This window comes from Mustela lutreola, chromosome 2 (assembly GCF_030435805.1).
Source record: "Mustela lutreola isolate mMusLut2 chromosome 2, mMusLut2.pri, whole genome shotgun sequence".
Taxonomy (NCBI): Eukaryota; Metazoa; Chordata; class Mammalia; order Carnivora; family Mustelidae; genus Mustela; species Mustela lutreola.
Window position 1 is genome coordinate 7,852,494 of NC_081291.1, and position 25,053 is coordinate 7,877,546.

The following is a 25,053-nucleotide window of genomic DNA, read 5'->3' on the forward strand; positions in this document are numbered from 1 at the left end:
AAGCGGGCGGGGCGGGGCCGGGCCCGGGGCGGGGCGCTGCAGCCCGCGGAGCCTCCCGCCCGCGCGGGCTGGGGTCGCTCCGGCTCGGACTCCCCTCCCCGCCCGACGCGGCCATGGAGGACGAGCGGAAGGACGGAGCCTACGGTAGGAGCTGCCTCGGGCCCGGGGTCGCCTCTGCTGAGTTGGGGGGCCTTGGGGGAGGGGTACCTCCAGGATTATAAACACCCGCGCTGCAGCTGGGGGCCCTCTCCTGCTTCCCGGCCCAGCATTCCGCTCTGCGCCGAGCCCACGCCCCCCTGCTCCGCCGGGTCTCCCCGCGTCCGCTCTCCCGGGAGCCCCCGCACCCCTTTCGGCTGATGGGCCGGGACGCATGGCGCATGCTCCGCCCGGGGAGGTCCCGTTATCTGGCGGCTCAGATGCCAGGCGGGGGAGGGGAGGCTTGGAGACCGGGGCTCGGAAGAGGCATAGGGCCCCGACTTCCCCAAATCCCCCTCTTCTGTTTGCCTTGGTCCACTTCTTTCTCCTGCTCGCATCTCCCGAGAAGTAGCCGTCCCGGGCTTCTGGCGAGATGGGGAAACTGAGGCACACCTGGGCAGACCCAATGCTGCGGGGGTGGAAGCCAGTCGGTTCTTGCAAGAGGCCTGGAAGGACGGAAAGAAGGGCGCCCTCACCGAGGGGGCGGTAAAGAGGCAGGAAACCATTGAGAAACTTTCCGGGCCGCGTGCAAGGGACTGGGGGTGTCTGCTACCGTTTCGCGAGGTCCCTGCAACGCGGACTCCCCTCCCGCGAACCTCGGCCTTCGGCTCCCGGCCCAGGAGTTGGGGCCAAGATGAGACTCCTCCCTATCCACGCCCTTCAGTGCCTTCCTTCCCCGGGTTCCCACGGAGGGGAGTGCCATCCTCAGTTTCTCCTTTCTCTTCTCCATTTTGGGTCCCAGGGCTGAGCTGGGCACAGGTCCCACGTAGCACTCCCCTGGGGCAAAGGGGCGCCGCTGCCCCTCCTTGTGTGACAAGAACTTCCTGGAAACTGTGAGACAGAAAGCTTTGGGGAGGGGGCAGGAAACTGCTCAAAAATAATCAAGAAAAACAAAGCTGACAAGAGATGGGCCTCGTCCTGGCTGCTGCCATCAGGGACAGTGGCCTCAGCAGGGCAGAGAGAGAGAGACACGGGTGGGGGAGACTGGGACCCTCCCTGCCCAGCCCAGCCTAGAGGGAAACACAGGGACCTGGCCATCACCCAGCCACTTCCCTCCCTGCCTGAAGCTGCTGGCCCAACCTCCAGGGGCCTCTTGCTCTTGGTTTTGGTTCAAGCCTCAGACCCTGCGGTCAGGGGTGCTGGGCATCCCTTGGGTGTGGCTGGCTGTCTCTGGTCTGGGAATCTCAACTCAGAGCCCTGGCCAGGGCCTGTCTTCCTGTGGGCAGCAGCTGAGGGATCTTGGGTCTCTATAAGGCAGGGCTGGGGGGCCAGGGATGGCAGAGTGGACAGGGATGTAATTCACCAAGCCTTGAATTTGGCCAAAGGGAGCCAGCCAGCCATGGATGGACCTGAGCAAAACCTCCTAGGCCCGGCCAGACCCACACTCCAGACAGGGGACCTCTGTGCCCAACAGAGGTTGTGTTGGATGCCAGAAGCCCATTCCATCAACAAGCATTTACCGAGTGTGGTACAGGCAGGGTCTAGACAGTGAACAAAGCAGAAAAACCCTCGAATAAACACATGATTTTAGGTTGTTGTAAGTGTTGTAGAGCAGAAAACAGGACAGCATGTGTGTGGGAGAATCCTCTGGGATTATTTTAGGTGACCAAGGGCTGGTGTTGGAGCCAAGGGCCGCTGGAAGATTTGGGAGAAGTGTGTTCTAGGCAGAAGGAACAGCAAACAAACCACATAATTGTTTTGCTCTAGGGCACAAGGATGCCTGAGGTGGAGACTTCAGTTGGTCTTAAAGCCAGGCCATCATCTGAGCTTCTAGAGGAGCCACCTGGCTTGACTCCTTGAAGTGGGGGGCGGGGAGGGGCAGGTCTCACTTGTTTTGTAAATTGTCCGTTCTTATCAACCAAAACCGTGGGGCCCCCAGGCTGCCACAAGAAGTCCCTGCCTGAAAATGAAGAGCTTTCCTTTGGGAATAATGTTGCAAGAGTTGCTGAGAAATCCCAGTGCTCACATATCCCTTGTATCCCAATGCCTTCCGCTCCATCGTGTTACCGTGAATTCAGGGGTGGTGACACCCAGGTTCAAATCCTACTTCTGACATTTACGATTGTGTGGCCATGGGTGTGTTGGAGACCTCTCGGATGCATTGGATCCTCGTCTGCAGGGCTGGGCAGACCACACTCACTGGTGGGCAGCATTTTCCGCAGTGGCTGGTGGGATCTACCTGCTCAGGAGGCCACTGGGGACATGGATTTTCCTTGAGTTGATGGAAAAGCAGCCCTCTCTAAAAATAGACTTGGCTGGCCTGGGCAGGGCAGGAAGCTCCCTCCTCAGCAGACACCGTATCTAGAGAAATGGCTCCTGGCCCTGATGGATGGCAGCAATGGCTACTGCCATCCTTCCCACCCACTCTGGGCATGATCATGGAAAAAGATTCTAGAACCCAAAACAACAGACTCTCTCTGGGGGTTTGGGGGTGGGTGGGTGGGAGGTGAGACCAAAGTAACAGGACTTGTTTATTTATTTATTATTTTTTTAAAGATTTTATTTATTTATTTGACAGACAGAGATCACAAGTAGGCAGAGAGACAGGCAGAGAGAGAGGAGGAAGCAGGCCCCCCGCTAAGCATAGATCCCGATGCAGGGCTCGACCCTGAGATCAGGACCTGAGCCGAAGGCAGAGGCTTAACCCACTGAGCCACCCAGGTGCCCCAACAGTGCTTGTTTAAAAAGCAGATTCCCTGGCCCCATTTTCTAGAGAATCCAACTTAGGCTGTGGGAATCTGGCATCTGATTAAAAAAAAAAAAAATGTTGGGAGGGGATATTTATTTATTCATTGAAAGTTGGGTTTTTGTTGTTATTTTTGTTTTATGGGTGTTCCCCGCTCCAAAAGTTGGATACTTCAAAAGGATTCACATGCTTCAAAATACAAAGGATACAAAGACCGCGCGTAGCTTTATCATGAAAAGTCTCCCTCCTGCTTCCTCTCCCAGCCTGACACACCCTTCTTCTTGGCACACATCACTGTTCCAGCATCTTGTGCTTTCTTCCAAATGGAGTGTAGGCATGCAAGACTAGTCTTAACTTCACGTGGCAATTACATACATATTCTTTATCTAATGGCTGGGTTTTTTTTTTTTTTTTTCCTTTTACAAAAATATCAGCAAATCTCTAGTGTGTTAATTCCACGAGGCAGGATTGTGTGTCTGTGTGTCTGAAGGTATGTCCGCAGTGCCTGGGACCTAGTAGGTACTCAACAGACGCTTACACATGAAAAGATGTTTGTTTTACATGTTGCTTTCTTTGTTGATTTTTTTTTTCATTTTTTGTTGCTTTCTTTGTTTAATATGTCTTGGAGACATGTCTCATGTCAGTGCCTGGAAAGCTTCTTTGGTGTTTTCTCTGACAGTTGCATAAAAATAGTGCATTTGTGGATGAACTGTCTTTTTTTTTTTTTTTTTAAGATTTTATTTATTTACTGGACACAGAGAGAGATCACAAGGAGGCAGAGAGACAGGCAGAGAGAGAGGGGGAAGCAGGCTCCCCACTGGCAGAGAGCCCGATGCGGGGCTCTATCCCAGGACCCTGAGATCATGACTTGAGCCGGAGGCAGAGGCTTAACCCCTTGAGTCCATGGATAAACCATCTTATATTGAACCAATCTTATAGTTAACCAGTCAAGGGGAATATTTTAAGCTTTTTATTGAAGCAGACAATTCATACGTAAAAGGAAACAGATCCTAACTGTATGAGGCTCCAGAAGTTTTCACAAGGTGAACACATCCATGAAATCAGCACCCACATCAGGGGGAACAAAAATATTATGAGCACCCCAAAAGCCCCTCATGCCCAGGGAGGGGACAATCAGTATTATTATTTGAGTTTTAATTTTTTTGTGGTAAGAAACATCACATAAAATGTAGCAGCTTAGGGTGCCTGGGTGGCTCAGTTAGTTAAGCAATTGCCTTTGGCTCAGGTCAGGATCCCAGAGTATCAGGCAGCTCCATGGGGAGTCTGCTTCTCCCTCTGACCTCCCCTCTCAGGCTCGCTCTCACTCTCTCTCTCTCTCAAATAAATAAATAAAATCTTTTAGAAAATGTAGCATCTTAATCATTTTTTCAAAAAGATTATTTACTTATTTATTTGACAGAGATCACAAGTAGGCAGAGAGGCAGGCAGAGAAAGGAGGAAGCAGGCTCCCTGCTGAGCAGAGAGCCTGATGCGGGGCTCGATCCCAGGACCCTGGGATCATGACCTGAGCTGAAGGGAGAGGCTTTAACCCAATGAGCCACCCAGACGCCCCAACATCTTAATCATTTTTGAAGTTGTACATTTCAATACTGTTAAATATAGGGGCGCCTGGGTGGCTCAGTCGGTTAAGTGATTTCAGCTTCCGTCATGATCTCAGGGTCACCTGAGTTCAAGCCCTGTGTTGGGCTCCATGCTGGGTGGAGCCTACTTAAAAAAAAAAAAAGTGTTAACTTTATTTGCATTGTTGTGCTGAGGCCTGTTTTTGTAAAGCCAATAGACTAAGAATGGCTCCATTGTTTATAAATTGTTGTTAAAAAAATTAAAAGGAATATGTGACCAAGATGATATATGAACCACAAAGCTTAAAATCTTAAATATGTGGCCTTTACCAGAAGAAAATCTGCAGAGCTTAAGTAAGGACCTTCCCATTACCCCCAGAAAGTTCTCTTATACTCCTCCCCAGTCAATCTCCAGAAGGAGACTTGTTTTTATTAATTTAAAAAAAATTTTAAGATTTTATTTAGGGGCGCCTGGGTGGCTCAGTGGGTTAAGCCTCTGTCTTCGGCTCAGGTCATGATCTCAGGGGCCTGGGATCGAGCCCCACATCAGGCTCTCTGCTCAGCAGGGAGTCTGCTTCCTCCTCTCTCTCTGCCTGCCTCTCTGCCTACTTGTGATCTCTGTCAAATAAATAAATAAAATATTTTAAAAACAATAAAGATTTTATTTATTTGACAGAGAGAGAGAGACAGCGCAAGTGAGCAGAAGCAGAGGGAGAGAGAGAAGCAGACATCCTGCTGAGGAGGGAGACCAACCCGGGGACTATCCCAGGACCCTGAGATCATGACCTGAGCCGAAGGCAGACAGGCGCCCCAGGAGACTTGTTTTTACATAAGATTTTAATCTCGGGATGCCTGGGTGGCTCAGTGGGTTAAGCAGCTGCCTTCGGCTCAGGTCATGATCCTGGCGTCCTGGGATCGAGTCCCGCAGAGTCCCGCATCGGGCTCCTTGCTCAGCAGGGAGCCTCCTTCTCCCTCTGCCTCTGACTGCCATTCTGTCTGCCTGTGCTCGCTCTCTCTCCCTCTCTCTCTCTGACAAATAAATAAAATCTTTAAAAAAAAAAAAAAAGATTTTAATCTCTTATGTAACAAAATTAATATATTCTCTCTATAGGGGCAGAGGAGTGCTGAAAATTAAAAATAATCCCTCGGGGCACCCGGGTGGCTCAGTGGCTTAAAGCCTCTGCTTTTGGCTCAGGTCATGATCCCAGGGTCCTGGGATCGAGCCCCACATGGGGCTCTGTGCTCCATGGAGAGCCTGCTTCCTCCTCTCTCTCCCTGCCTGCCTCTCTGCCTACTTGTGATCTCTGTCTGTCAAATAAATAAATAAAATAAAAACAAGCCCTCAAGCACCTGGAATATTTTAGCCTTCCAAGTAAAAGAGCCCTCTCGGCCAGCTGTCCTCCTACCAGAGGGGACGCGGCCACGAAGCCCCTTGCAGGAGCTTAGCCTGTTAATTTCTGTGTATTTTTAAAAGTTCCTCAGGCTGCTTTAATGACAAATGGTACTGTTCCCAGAGTGGGATACTATGTTGCCTTGTAAAAAAGTTGAAGTAGGTCTAAGCAGCCTCTCTGATGGGAAACAAGGAGGGATTATGTTAGCGTGTGGAAGAACAAAGTTAGGAACAGTGTGTGTAACAGAACGGGGTGTGTGTTGGGAGAGCGGTAAAGAGCTACAAATTTGCTTATGCATGTGTACTTAGACTCTGTCTGGAAGGAGGAAAGGGAAACCAGGGAGAGGAAGTTGGCGAGAGGGAGAGTGATGTTCCTGTAGTCTTTAGGTTTGTTCTGGTTGAAGTTTTTTACCCCATAAGCATAGGATTTACTTAATAGAAGCGAGTTTGTTCGTAACCCCCTTCAAACGGTTGCGAACATGTGCGGGCATCGTGAGCCAGGTTGTGTTCTAGAGCCTGGAGACAGAGCAGGTGTTGCGGTCGTGGAGCTGGCGTTCTGGAGAGGGAAGCAGACAAGGTATTAGCATTAAGATACAGGAGGGATGGTCTTAGAATGGCAGAAAAGGGCTCAGGAGAAACATAATGCAGGAAAGAGGGGTAGGAGTCATCTGTAGGGCCTGGAGGCAGAGTTGAAAATTTTAAGACCACCGGAAGGTGACCAGAAGCGGGAGGGAGGGAGCTGTGTAGAATGTTTCAGGCAGAGGGCATGGCCTGTGGACTTGGGCTTCTGTACTGAGAGCGATGGGAGCCATTGAGAGTTCTGCGCAGAGGAGGGAGCTGGCCTGACTCAGGTGCTCACAGGTGCCCTCTGGCCTCTATAAGGTGCAGTGGCAGAAGTCAGGAGACCAGGACCAAGTTGATCACACTTATCCCGGTACATGGATCATTAGGTACCAAGGTGCTAAGCAAACAAGCGTCTACAGAAAAGCTTACCACGGAGTTCTGACTCTCAGCCAGGTTCTAGAACCCAGCATCGCCTCTACTCCTATGTCTTCTTCCTTGCCCTGTACCACCTGTACCCTTTGTGTCCCTGAACCTTTCATCTACTGAGTCTCAGTTTCTCCATCCATAAAATGGGGTTAACAACAGTATTGGCTCCCTCTTGAGGCCGCCTCCAGAGTTCAGTGAACCGTTGCAGGTAACACTTAGCCAAGAGCTTGGTCCCTGGTAAATGTCCAGGGTGTGGGGGTACACCACGGAGCATAGAGTTCAAGGGCATGGTTGTCAGGAGCAGAGTTCAAATCCCAGCTCCTCCTGGCTGTGTGATTTGGGGCAAGTCATGAAGCATCCCTGTGCCTTGGTTTCTGTATTGGGCCCTCTACGCTCAGAGCCTTGTGAGGATGACAGGAGCTTCTAGAAATAAATGTCTGCTTTGGTGCCCAATGCAGGCCCAGCACATAGTAGGGGCTCTGTCTTTTACTCTTAGCGTTGTGACCAGGAATGTCACTCTTGGCTTTCCTACCGGGACGCTATCCCTAGACTCTTATCAAAGGGACTCATGTGGGTGGCTGGGATCCCGTTCCCCAGGCACAGATTTCTGGGAAGTCAGGGGTGAGCCGGCCGGGCTGCGTGGGTGAGGCCCTGGGCTGCTGTAGGCCTTGGAGACTTGGCCGGAATCTGGAGGCTGTGGGGGCTGGGTGGTACTTGACGCCCTGGCCCTGGCATTACGACCCAGCAGCCTGGATCGGTTTCCTTATCTTCTACAGCCACTGCACCGGCTGGGACGGCCTTTATGCCCAGCGAGGCCAGGACCCAAGGGCTGCCTTCCCCACCCAGCCTAGCGTATTGGCCCAGCTTTCCCGCACCTTCTCCCCTCACTGTTCCATCTTCAGTTCTGCCTCCCTCCGTATCTGCTGAGGAAAAGGCCTGGGTTGGATCCAGAAGGGCCTTGGTTCAATTCACACAGCTCCCTCACTGGCTATGTGGTCTGAGCCTGTGGCCTCCTTTTGCCCTCTCTGTCAAATGGGACCACGCCCCTTGTTAGTGTTCCTTGAGCCTCAGACCTGTGCTAAGTGCTTTTTGAGCAGTGAATTCTGACAACACCCACGAAGCAAAATGTCAGTATTAATTCCACTCTCCAGATGGGAAGATGGCAGCCTGGAGAGGGAAAGGGCGTGTGCATCCCCCTAGCCCTCCTGGGGGCAATGAGAACCACTCCTGGTGGTTACCGAGAGAGCATGCGGGGGCACCCGGGTGGCTCAGTGGGTTCAGCATCTGACTTCAGCTCAGGTCATGGTCTCAGGGTCCTGGATCGAGCCCCAATCTGGGCTCTCCGCTCAGCAGAGAGTCTGCTTGTCCTTCTCCCTCTGCTGTCTGTCCCTGCTTGGTGCTATCTCTGTCTCTCTTTCAAATAAATAAAATCTTAAAACACACACACACACACACACACAAAACAAAGAAAGCATGTGAAATCCACTGGCACAGAATGGGGCTCAACACTCGGTTCAGGGCCTCGAGACCAGGGGGTGGCAAACTGTTTCTGCCAAGGGCCAGAGAGTAAACATTTTCAGCTCTGCAGGTCACGTACGATCTGTCCCTACTACCCAGCTCTACTGCTGAAGCCTGAAAACAACCACAAACAACATGAGAAGGAACCAGCATGGCCGGGTACCAAGAAAAATTAACTTACAGCTGCCGACATTTGAATTCCATATAATTTGCACATAACAAAATAGCCTTCCTCTTTTGATGGTTTTCATCCCTTCAAAAATGTAAAGACCATTCTTAGTTCTGGGTCATCTGGAGACAGACCGTGGGTGGATTCCTGCCCACCACCGTCCCATGACAGTTTGTCAACCCCTGGTTATGCTGTGATGGGCGGAGTAATAGTCCCCGCACCCCAAAGATGTCCACAATCTAACTTCTGGAGCCTGTGACTATGTCACCTTACAGGACAAAAGGGAATTTGCAGATGAGATTAAATGTAGGATCTTTTTTTTTTTTTTTTTTTTTATTTATTTATTTGACAGAGAGAGATCACAAGTAGGCAGAGAGGCAGGCCGAGAGAGGAGGGAGCAGGCTTCCCACCGAGCAGAGAGCCCGATGCGGGGCTCGATCCCAGGACCCTGGGATCATGACCTGAGCTGAACGAAGGCAGTCGTCCAACCAACTGAGCCACGCAGGGGTCCCTGTGGTTTCTTTTTTAAAAAAATATTTTTTAAATTTATTTGACACAGAGAGAGATCACAAGTAGGCAGAGAGGCAGGCAGAGAGTGTGGGGAAGCAGGCTCCCTGCCCAGCAGAGAGCCTGATACGGGACTCGATCCCAGGACCCTGAGATCATGACCTGAACCAAAGGCAGAGGCTTAACCTACCCAGGGGCACCTGGGTGGTCATTTGTTACAGCAGCCCTGGGCATCTCATCCAAAGCTAAACCACAAGCTGGGTGGGTAGCCCTACTCTGTGGCTTACCACGGGTACACAATTCGCTGGGGGTCCCCCATGTCTGCATCCCTCCAATGGAGGTAAGGACAGGATTCATCTAGAAAAGTTGCTGTGACATTTTGGAAAAGTGCCCGGCACATGGTAAGGGACGGTGAAACCGAGGAATCAGGGCATCTCTCCTGTTACTAGTTTGCAGTGTTGTTGCCAAGACTCAGCAAGTTCTCATCCTGCAGGTTTGGATCAGACTCAATGATCAGAATCCAGGAGTATTCAGCCTGCCCCCCTCCTGCCCCCCATCCTTGCTAACATTAATGAGAGCTCCTGGAACCCATCAGATGGCTTTAACCACTGTTCCCTCTGGTATTTCTTGAGAGATGCCAATACCAACGCCAAGCCTGTGGCAGGTGCTCCCCTGTATCTTTAGTTCCATCTCACAGAGAGACAACTCAGTTTCAAGCAGCAAGATCATGGCCCCACTGTCCCATCCACAGCCACCAACTTCTCTCAGAGCTGAAACCTCTCTCTGTGTCTTGCCCTCCCCAGCCTGGCCAGGTCATGCTCCTGCTCAAAGACTCTCAGTGACTCCCACTCACCCATCAAACCTAGAGTAGGGACCCTCTACTTGTTGCTAGGTAGCTGAGCAAGCCACTTCCCCTTGCTGAGCCTTGGTTTCCTCCACTGTAAAATGGGTTGATGGTAGGAGGCCCAGTATAATGAGGACAGAGCTAGAGTCTGATAGGCACTCCTCAGCCAGCACCAGCCACTTTTTTTTTTCTTTACGATTTTATTGATCTGAGAGTGAGAGAGAGACCAGAGACCGTGAGAGAGAGCTGGACCATGAGTGAGGGGAGGAGCAGAGGGAGAGGGAGAAGCAGACTCCCAGCTGAACACAGAGCCCGACAGGGAGCTCGATCCTGGGACCCTGAGATCATGACCTGAGCAGAAGGCAGACGCTCAACCAGCTGAGAGCCCCCCAGGCGCCCCAGCTGTTTATGGTTTCTTCCCCTCTGCAGTCTGGCTGCCTTTCAATTGATACAGGAAGCCTCCTGTACTACCTTATCTCTTCTCCACCCTTACCGGTCTCCCCTATCAGACGGTGGAAATACATTCCTGTGTTTTCCCTTCATACTCGTAATAGTTCCGAGTTTTTATCTATTTTGCGTGATTAATGCATGTGGAATTTATTTGGTATGTATTGGGGGTGAGGTTAACTTTTTTCCTTCCTATTGCAACCAAGGCTTATGACGAATTGATTTATCCTTTCCCTGCCCACTGAAAATTCCACATTTATCATGTATTAAATACTTTATATATAAAATTCACAGATTAGTTTCTTAAATGCATGCACCTGGAAACCTCTAAGCAGTGTTTTTACTCTCAGCCTTAGCTAGCTTTCTTTCTTTCTTTTTTTTTTTTTTAAAGATTTTATTTATTTATTTATTTGACAGGCAGAGATCACAAGGAGGCAGAGAGAGAGAGAGAGGGAAGCAGGCTCCCCGATGAGCAGAGAACCCGATGCGGGACTCGATCCCAGGAACCTGAGATCATGACCTGAGCCGAAGGCAGCGGCTCAACCCACTGAGCCACCCAGGCGCCCCTCTTTCTTTTTTTTTTTTTTTTAAGATACTATTTATTGGGGCACCTGGGTGGCTCAGTGGGTTAAGCCGCTGCCTTCGGCTCAGGTCATGATCTCAGGGTCCTGGGATCGAGTCCCACATCGGGCTCTCTGCTTGGCCGGAAGCCTGCTTCCCCCTCTCTCTCTGCCTGCCTCCCTGCCTACTTGTGATCTCTCTCTGTCAAATAAATAAATAAAATTTTTAAAAAGATACTATTTATTTATGTGAAGGAGGTCGTGTGCATACACACTCATGCTGGGACACAGGCTAGGGAGGGAGGGGGAGCAGAGGGAGAGAGAGAATCCCAAGCAGATTCCAAGCTGTGCAGAGTCCCGCAGGACTCTGAGATCATGGCCTGAGCTGAAATCAAGTGTTGGACACTTAACCGACCGAGCCACCCAGGCGCCGCCAGTCTTAGCTGTCTATAAATGGTTTGTGTACTGTGGTTATTCACTCAACAAACACTGAGTACCAGGTGGAATTTTGGGCCCCAGGAACAGTTGTTAACAGAACAGACATAAATCCCTGTCCTTGTGCTGGGAATAGGCTAGGGGGCAGACAATAAATAAGCCATATATGTAAATGGGGTGATGAAGTCGAGGGGAAAGGGATGCTGTTTTGGATAGGATGGTCAGAAAAAGCCTCTCTGAAGAGGGGATAATAGAACAGAGGCCTGAATTAACTGGAGCCACATGGACATCTCTGGGAAGAGTTTTCTAGGTAGAGGGAACAGCCTGTGTAAAGGTCCTGAGGTGAGACCTTACCTGGTGAGTTTGTGGTTTGGTTAATGAGGCCAGTGAAGGGGAGAGAGGCAGGGGACCCAGCAGAGCATATGGGGCCTTATGGGGCATGGTGAAGAGGGGGTGGAAGCCATGGAAGGTTCTGGGCAGAAGTGTTAACAGCCTTCTCTGGCTGCTATGGAGGGAACAGACAGTGAGGGGAGGGGGAGGGTGGGAGCCGAGAGAGCAGGGTGGATGGAGCTGCCTGCACTGGCTCCGGCAGGAAACCACAGCAGTGTGACAAGGGCTTGGGTTCTTGATAAATTCTGAAGGCAGAGCTGAGGTCTGTGCCCAGGTCTCTGGTGTGAGCACTTGGGAAGACGAAGCTGCCTTTTCTGAGCCGGGGCAGGGTGGGGACCACCAGGGCCTTGCCTGTGGCTATGGTGAATGTGAGACCTCCGGGAGACAGGCGTTACAGGGGTGGATTATCAGGGTGGAGCTGGTGGCTGGAGTCCTGAGTCAGCAAGAGTGTCCCCAAGGGACCTAATGTAGCTGGGAAGAGGCTGTAGCCTGTGCCTGGATTGTTTTATTTATTTATTTATTTTTGTGGTCCACTGCTTGGACTGGGTGGGTAGAACCAGCCTGCCTTGGGGTTGGCAGAGACCACAGGAACCACAGGGTTTCTTTGGGAGGCCTGGTCATCCAAGGGCATGGCTTGGCACCTTGAACCTCCCCTGTTTGCTAAAGACTGTGGGCCAGGGGTCAGGCGGGACTTCTATAGCTGGAGGCTCTTGGGGTGGGGGGGAGGCGCATCGCTCTAGGGACAAGCTGAGTTAGTGACCAGAGAGCCCCACCAGGGGATGCTTGACTTTGAGGTAGCGCAGTTACTGAGCACCAACTGTATATGACCACACTTTTGAACCCTGTTGGTGACTGTGCCATGGCACCAACGGTCATCGACCACACTACAAAGTATATCGCTGACCTCCAAAGCTGTTGGGGGTGCAGTGACAACGGCCTGTGATTGAGGGAGCATACAGCTTGGGGAGTGGATGGTTGGTGCGTAAGAATACAGTAAGGGGAGTATATTGGTGCTTAAGAATACAGTAAGGGGAGTATAGCCAGCTGTGTGCCCCTATGCTGACTGTATACCCTCACACTGGCTATACAAACAATTCTTTACCAACTGTATACCTTGCACCAGCTGTATACCCCCACCCCTGCTGTGTACCCCACACTGACTAAACACCCCCATGGCAACTGTCTACCTCTTTGTTGGCTGTATGCCGCCACACCAGCTGTGCCGCATACTGGCGGTCTCCTCGTATCTATACAACCCACAGCAGTTCAACATCCTGACCCTGACTAGGGTGTATCTGCACCAACTATAAATTTCTGTGCCAGCTATATACCTCCTGATATCCTGTGATGGGTCTGTGACCAGTCTTGGTTTGCTACTTTTGAGGGGGCTCAGGGTAGGCAGGACACTGGCTGAATTGTCCTCTGGCTTGGATAGGGGCAGAAGGAAATGTTGGAATCTAGGGCCGTTTGGTCAGGATGTCAGCTCTACAAGAACAGACCCACAAAATTGGGTCTCTCGTCTGCCACCATGCTTAGTGCCCAGCCCTGGGCCAGCACCCAGTATGTGCTCCATAAATACTTGCTCTACAAAACAGTGGCTTCAGGATTCCTAATCAGGCTATGTGAAGGGATGGGGAGCTCAGGTGTCTAGTCTTGGGGGCCGCAAAGTGCCAGGTGGGGAAGGGGCATCTGGGTGGCCAGTCTCATTTTGCCAGTCTTCAAAAGACTAGCAATGTAGGTGTTGTTTTTTTAAAGATTTTTTTAATTTAATTTTTACATTTTTAAATAAACATATGTATTTTTATCCCCAGGGGTACAGGTCTGTGAATCGCCAGGTTTACACATTTCACAGCGCTCACCATAGCCCATACCCTCCCCAATGTCCATATCCCCACCACCTTCTCCTGTCCCCCTCCCCCCAGCAACCCTCAGTCTGTTTTTTGAGATTGGGTCTTTTATGGTTTGTCGTGGTTTTTTTTTTTTTTTTATTCCTTTTTTAAGATTTTATTTATTCATGAGAGATGAGAGAGAGGCACAGGGAGCCTGATGTGGGACTTGATCCCAGGACTCCAGGATAATGACCGAGCTGAAGGCAGACCCCTTCACCAACTGAGCCACCCAGGCGGCCTGCGATGTGGGTGTTTATATGGATTCTCCCGATGTTTCATTTGGCATTTCATTTTCTTTTTTTTTTTTTTAAATGCAGACCGAAATAAAACGGGTCCACCGGCTTGAGAGTTTGCAGCGCCAATACTCTATATTTGGGAGTTTGGGTTCAGCCATCTGCCTGTTTTGCGGCGCCTATATCTAGAGTTACCTCCCCGCGTGCCTCAGTTTCCATACCTGGAGAATGTGGCAGCAAGAGGCGCCCTTCCTGGGTTGAGAGGGGGCGCAGGCGGCGTCGCCTGGTTGGGACGCAGGGGAGCGCCCGGGCTTCGGGGTGAGACCAGAGTTCCCCGGTGGGGGCTGGGCAGTTGGGAGGTGGGGGGGGGGGGCGGAGAGGGCTAAATCGGGTGGCCAGTGAGTGGCGGGAGCAGCTGCCGCCCCGCCCGGCCTCCCGCTGCCCTCCCCTCCATCGGCCAGTCCCCAGTCCGTCCGGAGGCTGCCGCTCAGCTAGGGCCGCTCAGCTAGGGCCGGTCAGACCGGTTTGGGCCGCCCCGCCTGGCTCCGGGCTGGGAGGAGCCGCCGCCGGTCGTTCCGTCCCTCCCACGGGACACCCGCGCCTGCAGACCCAGCGCCGAGGGGGGCTCGGAGCAGTCGGGCGGCCGCGGTGGCCGGACGCCCGCGGGGATGGGGGGCGAGCGGCAGCATTACTACGGGAAGCACGGTAGGCAGCGCCCCGCTCCCGCACCCGGGCCCAGCCTCTCGGAGGGGGCAGCGGGATGACCCGGCCGCGAGCAAGAGCGGGGAGCAGAATTGCCCGTCCCTGCGGGTCGCCCCTCGCCCTCTCCGGGAGCTGCCTCTCAGCGCTCCCTCCAGACCCCCTCCACGGAAGGGCCCGGGCTCCGGAGGTCCCCGCCCTGTACCCCTGCGGGAACCTTCTCCAGGTCCTCCCACCTTGGACCCTCGCCTCCCTCCCCGGCTCTCAGTCCCCAGTCCTGCCCCCTCCCCAGTGTCAGCTGATAACTCGGGGCTGTTCTCCGACAGCCACGATGGCTCCCCCTGCCTTGGCCTGCCTGCCCTGGGGCCTGGAGGGGCGGTGAGGCGGGAAATGCCGCTGGGTCTCTGGATTTCACTCTTCCCCAGGGTGCGAGACACCCCTGGGAGCTTCTGGGAAGGGTGGTCTCGCAGTCCCTTCTCGGTCACCCCGCTCCGTCTTGCTGACTTTCAGGAACACCACAGAAGTATGACCCTACATTCAAAGGACCCATTTACCACAGGTAAGGGCTCTGGGTTCCTGGGAGGGAGGGGTCTCTGCTAGCACTGCCTTCACCCCCGTTTCTTTACCCCCTAATCTCTCTCTTTCCTCTCCAGCAGACTGGTGATCAGTATTTGTGACTTGACAGTTAAAGAACTAATTTCTTTCATATGCAGAGTCTGTCTTTAATTTTTTTTTTTTAAGATTTTATTTATTTATTTGACAGAGAGAAATCACAAGTAGACAGGCAGGCAGAGAGAGAGAGAGGGAAGCAGGCTCCCTGCTGAGCAGAGAGCCCGATGTGGGACTCGATCCCAGGACCCTGAGATCATGACCCGAGCCGAAGGCAGTGGCTTAACCCACTGAGCCACTCAGGCGCCCCTGTCTTTAATTTTTTTTGAGATTTTTATTTATTTACTTATTTGAGATAGAGACTGTGAGAGAGCAGGAGGGGAGAGGGAGAAGCAGGCTCCCCACCAAGCAAGGACCCTGACTTGGAGACCGAGCCCAGGATCCTGAGATCATGACTTACAGCAAAGGCAGACACTTAACCCAACTGAGCTGCTCTCCAACCTCCAGGCGCCCCCAAAGAGTCTTGACAAATGAATTGTTAAACTCAGGCAAAAGACTGGAAGAGAGAATTTCTAGAACAAGAAATACTGTAGACAGTGAAGTTAATGGGGAAGTGCACAAATTCACCAAACCTCAAGGAATGGGATTTGAAACAATGCGGAATAGAATGGCCCCATCACAGACCCGCAAAGGTTAAAAAAATTGGCGTATATGCTGCTCTGAATCTAAGTGGCTCAGTATATTTTGGAGGGAATTTGGAAATACGAAAAATTTAAAGAACTCTTTGTTTGAGAGACAGCAGAGAGTACATGCTGATAAGCATGCACACAGGTGCATGTGAGTGGGGGGAGGGGCAGAGGGAGGGAGAGAGAGAGAGATTATCCCAAGCCGACTCCGCGCTGAGCCGGGAGCCAGCCTGGGGCTCAATCCCATGACTATGACCTGAGCTGAAACCAAGAGTGTGATACTTAACTGACTGAGCCACTGGGGTGCCTCAAAATATGAATTTTTAAAAAAATACTTATTTATTTGGCAGAGAGGCAGGCAGAGATCCCTGCTGAGCAGAGAGCCCGATGCGGGGCTTGATCCCATGACCCTGAGATCATGACCTGAGCAGAAAGCTGAGGTTTAACTCAATGAGTCACCCAGGCGCCCTTCAAAATACAAATTTTTTAAAAAGATTTTATTTATTTATTTATTTGTTTGTTTATTTGACAGAGCACAAGTAGGCAGAGCAGTAGACAGAGGCAGAGGGAGAAGCAGACTCCCGACTGAGCAGAGAGCCCGACTTGGGGCTCAGTCCTAGGACCCTGGGATCATGACAGGAGCGAAGTCTGCTTCTCTCTCTCCCTCTGCCTCTTCCCCAGCTTGTACTCTCTCTCTCAAATAAATAAATAAACTCTTACCAATAAATGAAAATAAAATAGTTTAAACTTTAAAAAACATTAATCCCTGTTGCTATTAAAGGTGGGGGGGGGATGGGCATTCTCAATCAAAAGAGAACTGAACATTGTGGCCAGCTGCTTCAAGAACAGTGTAGCATTAGGGACGCCTGGGTGGCTCAGTTGGTTGGACGACTGCCTTCGGCTCAGGTCATGATCCCGGAGTCCCGGGATCGAGTCCCGCATTGGTCTCCCAGCTCCACGGGGAGTCTGCTTCTCTCTCTGACCTTGTCCTCGCTCATGTTCTCTCTCACTGTCTCTCTCTCAAATAAATAAATAAAATCTTAAAAAAAAAAAAAAAAAAAAAAAAGAACAGTGTAGCATTAGGTATCAAAATGTAAGGAGCCCCTGGCTGGCTCGGTCTGTAGAGTTCGAGGGTTGTGAGTTCGAGCCTGGTGTTGGGCAGAGAGCTTGCTTTAAAAAATAAAGAAGTAAAATGTACGGGTTCTTCGGTACAGCATAGCACTAAGGAACAGGCGTCCAAATAATACATAGACGTGGGCATATGTGCCGGGCAGGATGGGGTCCATGACCCCGGGGCCCCAAGTCTGCCATCCTGATGCTGTTCTCCATTCCCTAGGGGCTGCACGGACATCATTTGCTGTGTGTTCCTTCTCCTGGCCATTGTGGGCTACGTGGCGGTAGGCATCATAGGTGAGTGGAGCCGTGCACAGGATTGGGGTTCCAAGGTGGGAAGACAAGCCACAGCCTCTAGGGCAGACATGGTGCTGAGGAATGGCAGTGCCTCAGTGTCCCCGGATCCCTCCACAGCCTGGACCCATGGGGACCCTCGGAAGGTGATCTACCCCACTGACAGCCGAGGCGAGTTCTGCGGGCAGAAGGGCACAAAAAATGCGTGAGTCTGTCTCCTTGGGGGGAGGTGGGACTGGCGAGGTGTGGGCAGGATGGCTTCATGAGCACTGGGGAGAAGGTTCTAAGCTTCCCCCACCTCCATTGTTAGTCCAGTTAGCAAGTACTTAAAAAGCTCCTACCGTCCCCAGCTGCTGTTCTAGGCCTCGAGGACACTGCACTAAATGAGATATTAAGAGTCTTGTCCTCTGGGAGCTCATGACGTAGGGGAGGGAGAGAGAGGTGACCGTTCTGGATCTGACGTCAGGTGGGGTAAGCTAAGCCGGTGAGCTAAAAGCCAGTTCAGTCCAGGCTGTGCCACTCCCTGGCTGTGTGAGCTAGAATGAGTGTCTCAACCTCTCTGGGCCTCATTTTCCTGGTCTCTGAGATGGGGATCATCACAGTCCCACCCTCGTGAGCCTGTTGGGATGGTTCCATGAGCCAGCCCGCAGAGCTTCGGGTTGCTTGCATTAGATATTATATGTAGGGAGGTTGAGAAATCCTGAGTTTTCATCTCCCTTCCCCAACCCCAGGAACAAACCCTTCCTGTTCTATTTCAACATTGTGAAGTGTGCCAGCCCCTTGGTCCTGCTGGAATTCCAGTGTCCCACCCCCCAGGTAATTTGGCGGCGCCCGCATCTTCTTTGCTGCCCCTGCTTTCCATCCCTGGGTCCTTTCTCCCCACTGGGACTTCTTTCTGGGAGAAGCAGCTTTCTTTTCCCCCGGTGAATGGGAAGCAGGGCCTCTGTCCTGCGTGGGGATGGGGTGTCTGTCTTGATCCCACCCAACCCCTGCCTCCTGTCCCCCCCAAGATCTGCGTGGAGAAATGCCCCGATCGTTACCTCACCTACCTGAACGCTCACACATCCCAGGACTTTGAGTACTACAAGCAGTTCTGTGTGCCTGGCTTCCAGAGCAACAAGGTGTGAAGCGAGCCTAGGGAGGGGGCGAGGTAGAGGGTGCTGGCCTGGGGCGTGAACCCCTCTCCCTTTCTTGCTAGGGGGTGGCTGAGGTGCTTCGGGATGGCGACTGCCCCGCCGTGCTCATCCCCAGCAAACCCTGTGAGTCTGGGGTTCTGCAAACTTGGGGGGAGGAGGGGGTGGTCAGCAGGGATGGGGGGAGGTTTCCGGGGCTCAGCCTGACTGGTCCCATTCCCTGCCGCACGCAGTGGCCCGGCGATGCTTCCCAGCCATCCACGCCCACAAGGGGGTCCTCATGGTGGGCAACGAGACGACCTACGAAGACGGGCATGGCTCTCGAAAGAACGTCACAGAGCTGGTGGAGGGTGCCAAGTGAGGACCGTACCGCAGCCCACCACCTCGGGGTCCTGCTCTCCCGGGTGGGCCGGGGCGTCCCCTGGGGCTGGCCCAATCAGGGAGGGGCCCTGGCACGAGCCTTGTCTGCCTGTCCCCAGGAAGGCCAACGGGGTCCTCGAGGCGCGGCAGCTGGCCATGCGGATATTTGAAGATTACACGGTCTCCTGGTACTGGATAGTCATGTAAGTGGGGAGGGAAAGCACCACCCCCCTCCGGGTCTGTGGCATCTGGGGCCCGTGAGAGGATGCCGGCTGCTCATGACCCCCTGCCCCCACCATTGTCTCCCCAGCGGCCTGGTCATCGCCATGCTGATGAGTCTTCTGTTCATCGTCCTGCTGCGCTTCCTGGCCGGGATTATGGTCTGGGTGATGATCATCATGGTGATTCTGGTGCTGGGCTACGGTGCGTCTCCCCCTGCCTGCACCCTCCCCCCACAGCCCTGCGCTCTGCAAGATGCCTCTGCCCTCTGACCTGACCCTGGCCTTCGAGAAGCTTGTCCTAAGCCATCTTTCTTTTTTTTTTTTTTAAGATTTTATTTATTTATTTGACAGACAGAGATCATAAGCAGGCAGAGAGGCAGGCAGAGAGAGGAGGAAGCAGGCTCCCTGCTGAGTAGAGAGCCTGATGCGGGGCTCGATCCCAGGACCCTGAGATCATGACCTGAGCCGAAGGAAGAGGCTTAACCCACTGAGCCACCCAGGTGCCCCCCTAAGCCATCTTTTATTTGGCATATTTGTGACGATGTTCATCTCAGCGTTGTTTGTGGGAGTAGGCACTTGGAAATAACTTCCGTGGGTATCAACAGGGTAGGAGTTAGCTTATAGAGTTCCAGGTGGGAGCCGGAGCTGCATTTTGTCTGCATTCACAAGCAGATCACTTAGCACAGTGGTTAAAGATGTGTGCCTGGCACCAGACTTGGGGGATGGGTGCTTGGGGGGGGGGCGGGGAGGTAGTTTAAATGCTAACTCTGCCCAATCCTTCCTCTGTGACCTTGGGCAAATGACTCAACCTCCCCGTGCCTCAATTTCTTCCTCTATAAACTGGGGATAATGAGTATTTACTAGTTAGGTGGCTTAATGAGAAAAAGCATACAGGTGAGATGTGGAGGAAGGCCCTGTAGATCTCAGGTCTGTGGAACCCAGGGGCAGCGCACAAAACCCAGGGCTTCACGTTCTGATTGTTCAGATAAACGTTCCAGGGGAAGGATGTCTCCAAGGCAGCCCAACGTGAGGACACCGATACTAAAATATTCATGCTAATGGTGGGTTCTTACTGGGCACTAGCATTTTAGGCAAATGGTTTTTGTTTGTTTTTTAAGATTTTCTTTTCTTTTGTAAGGTTTTATTTATTTGAGAGAGAGAGTGAGTGAGAGATAAAGAGAGAGCATGAGCTGGAGTGGGAGGTGCAGACGGAGGGAGAGGTAGAGGGAGATCCCAGGACCCCAGGGACCTGAGCTGAAGGCAGATGCTTAACAGACTGAACCACCCAGGTGCCCCTAAGATTTTATTTTTACTTTTATTTATTTATTTTTAAAGATATTTATTTGACAGTGATCATAAGTAGGCAGAGGTGCGGGACGGGAGGCAGGCTCCCTGCCAAGCAGAGAGCCCAATGCAGGGCTTGATCTCAGGACCTTGGGATCATGACTCGAGCCGAAGGCAGAGGCTTTAACCCACTAAGCCACCCCGGTGCCCCAGATTTTATTTTGAAGTTCTCTCCACCCAGCATGGGGCTTGAACTCACGACCCTCAGATCAGGAGTCACATACTCTACTAACTGAGCCAGCCAGGCGTCCCTGGTTGTTTTTGTTTTTACTTAATCTGCAGTTTACAGATTCACTCTACAAAGAGCTAAAGGGAATATTGAAAATCCTTAATGCCACCGCACTGAATGTTAATACCCACATCCTCAGTCCCCACTAATGAACCGTAACTGGGTGGCAAGGAAGATCTCAGGCCCCAGGGCATCCTGGCCCCTAGCCACGCACTCATGTCGCCTGTGTGCTCAAGCCTGGATCGAGTGCCTGTGTCCCAGGCCGTTTTCTGGGTCCTGGGAGTGTGGGCAAGATGGACAAGAAATAATAAACCAGGGCTCCTGGGTGGCTCAGTTGGTCAAGGGACTACCTTCGGCTCAGGTTAGGATCCTGAAGTCCCAGGATCGAGTCACACATAGGACTTCCTGCTCGGGAGGGGGTCTGCTTCTTCCTCTGACCTCTCCCCTCTCATGCTCTCTCTCTCTCAAATAAATAAAATAAATCTTAAAAAAAAAAAATCATGACGCCTGGGTGGCTCACTGGGTTGGACTGCTGCCTTCGCCTCGGGTCATGATCCCAGGGTCCTGGGATCCAGTCCCGCCTCAGGCTCATTGCTCCGCAGGGAGCCTGCTTCTCTCTCTGCCTCTCTGCCTGCTTGTGTGCTCTCTCCTCCTCTCTGACAAATAAATAAGCAAGTAAGTAAGTAAGTAAAATCTTAAAAAAGAAGAAGAAAGAAGTAATAAACCAGGGGGTGGCTGGCCAGCTCAGGGGAGTCTGCAACTCTTGATCTCAGGGTCATGAGTTGGAGCCCCACGTTGAGTGTACAGATTACCTAAAAGTAAAATCTTAAAATAAATTAATAACTAAACCAGAAAAAACCCTCTAGAAGATCCAAGCAGAGAGAAGGGGCTAAGAGGCTGAGTATGATGGAATGTGGTTTGAAATGGGAGAAGCTGTTTGAATAGGTCTCATTAGAAGGTGACCTTTGAGGGGTGTCTGGGTGGCTCAGTCCATTAAGCATGTCCCTGCAGCTCTGGTCATGATCCTGGGGTCCTGGGATCGAGCCCCACGTTCGGCTCCTTGTTCAGTGGGAAGCCTGCTTCTCTCTCTCCTTCTGCCTGCCGCTCCCACTGCTTGTGTGTGCTCTCTCTCTCTGACAAATAAATAGATGAAATTTTTAAAAAGAAGAAAAAAGAATGTGACATTTGAGTAGAGACAGGAGGGTGTGAGAAATCCAGTACTAAGCAGTGGGAACAGCAAGTACAAAGGCTCAGAGGCAGGGCGCCTGGGTGGCTCATTTACTTAAGCAACTGACTCTTGATTTTGGCTCAGGTCATGATCTTGGGGTCCTGGGATCGAGCCCCGAATTGGGCTCCATGCTCAGCAGGGAGCCTGCTTGGGATTCTCTCTCTCCTTCACTCTCTCCCCCTCCCCCCGGCTTGCTCGCTCTCTCCTTCTTACAAATAACGAATCCTTGCATATGTTCAGAGGCAGTAGCAGCTTTGTTTCTTGCTTCTGCTAAATGGGGGTGCTCCTACCTGCTTTGCAGTGTGGGGTGAGCATCCAGTGGGCTAAGGTCGGTCCCTTGTGCAGGGATATTTCACTGCTACATGGAGTACATGAGACTGCGGGGCGAGGCCGGCTCTGACATCTCCCTGGTGGACCTTGGCTTCCAGACAGACCTCCGCGTGTATCTGCACTTGCGGCAGACATGGATGGCCTTCAGTGAGTCCCAGCCCCCCCAACCCTGCCCCGGAGAGGCCTGGGAGGGAGCGGGGACAGGCAGCTGGCAGACTCGGCCCCCCTCTGCCTCCCGCAGTGGTCATTCTGAGCATCCTTGAGGTCGTTATCATCTTGCTGCTCATCTTTCTGCGGAAAAGAATCCTCATCGCCATCGCGCTCATCAAGGAAGCCAGCAGGTGGGTGGCAGGGTTCCCCCCGGGGCTGGGCTGGCTGGTCCTGGGGCTGCTCAGGTCCTCATGCCTGTGTCTCATCTCCTCCCCAGGGCTGTGGGCTACGTGATGTGCTCCTTGCTGTACCCACTGGTCACCTTCCTCCTGCTGTGCCTTTGCATCGCCTACTGGGCTAGCACTGCTGTGTATCCATCCTGAGACCCGGATCCCTGACCCCAGGGGGTGGCTAAGAGCCCAACTGGGCTAGATGTAACCTGCAGCTCGGGGTGGTGGGGGGCAGGGCCAGAACCCAAACCTGGTGGGGGGAATGGATCCTTTCTGACAAGCCGCTGGGGTCCGTAACCCCAAACCTCAGGTTCCTTAATGAACCTCCAGCTTCCTGTCCACTTCCAATGAAGCTGTCTATAAGATCTTTGATGACGGCACCTGCCAGTTTGCCGGGAAAACCTGCAACCCTGAGGTGGGGGTCGCCTCTTTCCCCAGCAGCCCACAGACCATCTGCAACCTCTTATTCCCCACTTGGGGACCATTCAGCAAACATTTGGTGCCTGCTGTATGGCTGGTGCTAGATGTGGGAAGCAGGGAGGGGAAGAGATCCAACTTGGCAGCCCCCAGCCCACCCTGAATCCTGACCACCTGCCTTTCTCCCTTTGACTTCATTTCCTGCCCCGTACTCCTCCTTTAACCCCGTGATGGCCAGGTCTTGACTCTAGAACCCCTTCCTTGCCTTTCACAAGCCCCTCTGCTGACCGCTGTGGTCTTCATACTGATCTCTGCCACTCTTGTCCTGTCCACGTGGGCACTGTCCTCACATGACCCCATCCTGATCTCCAGGATAGCTTATCGTGCCTCACTGACCCCTGTGGAATCAATGATCCTGTCTTGCTTTTAGAAGCCCCTATACTAGACCCCCATCCCTTGACTTAACCTGTGACTCCCACGACTCTTGTCACACCCCACGGTCTCTTGGACCCAGACCTGATTCCCAGAAGCCACTCTGAACCCCTGACCCCAGTGTTGTGACCCAGCCTTGCATCCTTCCCACAGACCTTCGCCTCCTCCAATGAGTCCCGCCTGTGCCCTGGTGCCCACTGCCAGTTTGCCTTCTACGGGGGTGAGTCGGGCTACCATCGGGCCCTGCTGGGCCTGCAGATCTTCAATGCCTTCATGTTCTTCTGGCTGGCCAACTTCGTGCTGGCCCTGGGCCAGGTCACGTTAGCTGGGGCCTTCGCCTCCTACTACTGGGCCCTGCACAAGCCCGACGACCTGCCTGCTTTCCCGCTCTTCTCTGCCTTCGGCCGGGCGCTCAGGTGGGATTCCAGTTGGGCTAGGGTTGGGGCGAGGTGGGGTGGGGGAGCCTTGGCGTGGCCACTGACCGCCCCCTTGGCCTTCAGGTACCACACAGGCTCCCTGGCCTTTGGTGCCCTCATACTGGCCATCGTGCAGATTATCCGAGTGATGCTGGAGTACTTGGATCAGCGCCTGAAAGGTGCGGCCCACCGGTGGCCTGCTTTGGCTGCTGGGGCGCAGGGCTGAGGGCAGGTGGGGGATTGGTTTCCGGGGGGCGGGTTAAGGCGGTGGGACTATGATGGGTTTCTGCTTGGGGTGAGAAGGGTGGAGTGGGGAATTTGAACAGTTAGCTCCTAAAGGTGGAGGAACGGCTGAGGGAGCCCATTGGGTGGAGTTCTTACTTGGGGGCGGGGCGAGGCCGAGAGGCCTGAGCCCCCATTGGTTCCTGAAGAGGCAAAGGTTTGTCTGTGCAGGGAAGGGCAGGGCTGAGGCGTGTTTCTTTTTGGCAGCGGTGGGGTTGGGATTGGTTATTCTTTGGGGCGGGGCCAAGGAGGAGGCAAGGATTGGCTGCTGCTTGGGAGGCGGGGCCTAGACGGTAGTGTGGGTCGTGATTGGTTCGTCCCTGGAGGCTGGATTGAAATGCTTCATGATAGGCCCCTTCCAGGGGTCTGGGCTGAGAGTCCTGGGCGGGTTTGGTTCCTGCTTGAGTGAGGGGCAGGACCCTGGGGGTTCTGGATCAAGTGTCCTCTCCCCGTCTTTTGAGTAGGCAGGGTGGAGCGGTGGGGTGACCCTACCGGGGGTCTCTCCTCTCTCCTCACTTCTGCCTCCTTCCCTTCTCTCTCAGCTGCCGAGAACAAGTTTGCCAAGTTCCTCATGACCTGTCTCAAGTGCTGCTTCTGGTGCCTGGAGAAGTTCATCCGATTCCTCAACAGGAACGCCTACATCATGGTGAGGAGGCCTGAGACCCAGAACCAGCCCACCGCCAGCTCCCGCTGGGGATGGGGAACCCTTCTTTCCAGCCAGTGGGCCTGATCCCCCCTCCTCCTCCCCCTCCCTCCAGATTGCCATCTATGGCACCAACTTCTGCACCTCGGCCAGGAATGCCTTCTTCCTGCTCATGAGAAACATCATCAGGTCAGGGAAAGCACAGCCCTCGGGCTGCCTCTCTCCTCCCCCAGGCCCTGAGGCTGCCTTCATATCTGCTTCTCACTGTCCCCTACAGAGTGGCCGTCCTAGACAAAGTTACCGACTTCCTTTTCCTGTTGGGCAAACTTCTGATCGTGGGTAGCGTGGGTGAGTGCCGCTGGCCAGCCTGTGGGGCTGTGGGAGCCTATCAGGGTGACTTGTGA

General features: G+C 53.0%; 1 protein-coding gene across 3 annotated transcripts in view; it reads left to right on the forward strand.

Moving 5' to 3' along the window:
* SLC44A2 (solute carrier family 44 member 2) overlaps positions 1-25,053 on the forward strand; it is a 27,973-nt gene continuing 2,920 nt past the window's right edge. Inside the window, exons 1-19 of one of the 3 annotated variants that reach the window (XM_059159973.1) lie at positions 1-144; positions 15,043-15,091; positions 17,164-17,237; positions 17,355-17,439; positions 17,966-18,050; positions 18,245-18,355; positions 18,433-18,493; positions 18,601-18,724; positions 18,847-18,930; positions 19,038-19,150; positions 22,095-22,226; positions 22,321-22,420; positions 22,507-22,599; positions 22,790-22,874; positions 23,462-23,724; positions 23,809-23,903; positions 24,549-24,652; positions 24,765-24,838; positions 24,927-24,997. In XM_059159973.1, the coding sequence (XP_059015956.1) occupies positions 114-144; positions 15,043-15,091; positions 17,164-17,237; positions 17,355-17,439; positions 17,966-18,050; positions 18,245-18,355; positions 18,433-18,493; positions 18,601-18,724; positions 18,847-18,930; positions 19,038-19,150; positions 22,095-22,226; positions 22,321-22,420; positions 22,507-22,599; positions 22,790-22,874; positions 23,462-23,724; positions 23,809-23,903; positions 24,549-24,652; positions 24,765-24,838; positions 24,927-24,997 (1,834 nt within the window). In that variant the 5' untranslated portion in view covers positions 1-113. Of the gene's footprint in view, positions 145-14,347; positions 14,539-15,042; positions 15,092-17,163; positions 17,238-17,354; positions 17,440-17,965; positions 18,051-18,244; positions 18,356-18,432; positions 18,494-18,600; positions 18,725-18,846; positions 18,931-19,037; positions 19,151-22,094; positions 22,227-22,320; positions 22,421-22,506; positions 22,600-22,789; positions 22,875-23,461; positions 23,725-23,808; positions 23,904-24,548; positions 24,653-24,764; positions 24,839-24,926; positions 24,998-25,053 lie in introns of those variants that run through there. The other 2 variants (XM_059159971.1, XM_059159974.1) reach the window with 2 other exon arrangements.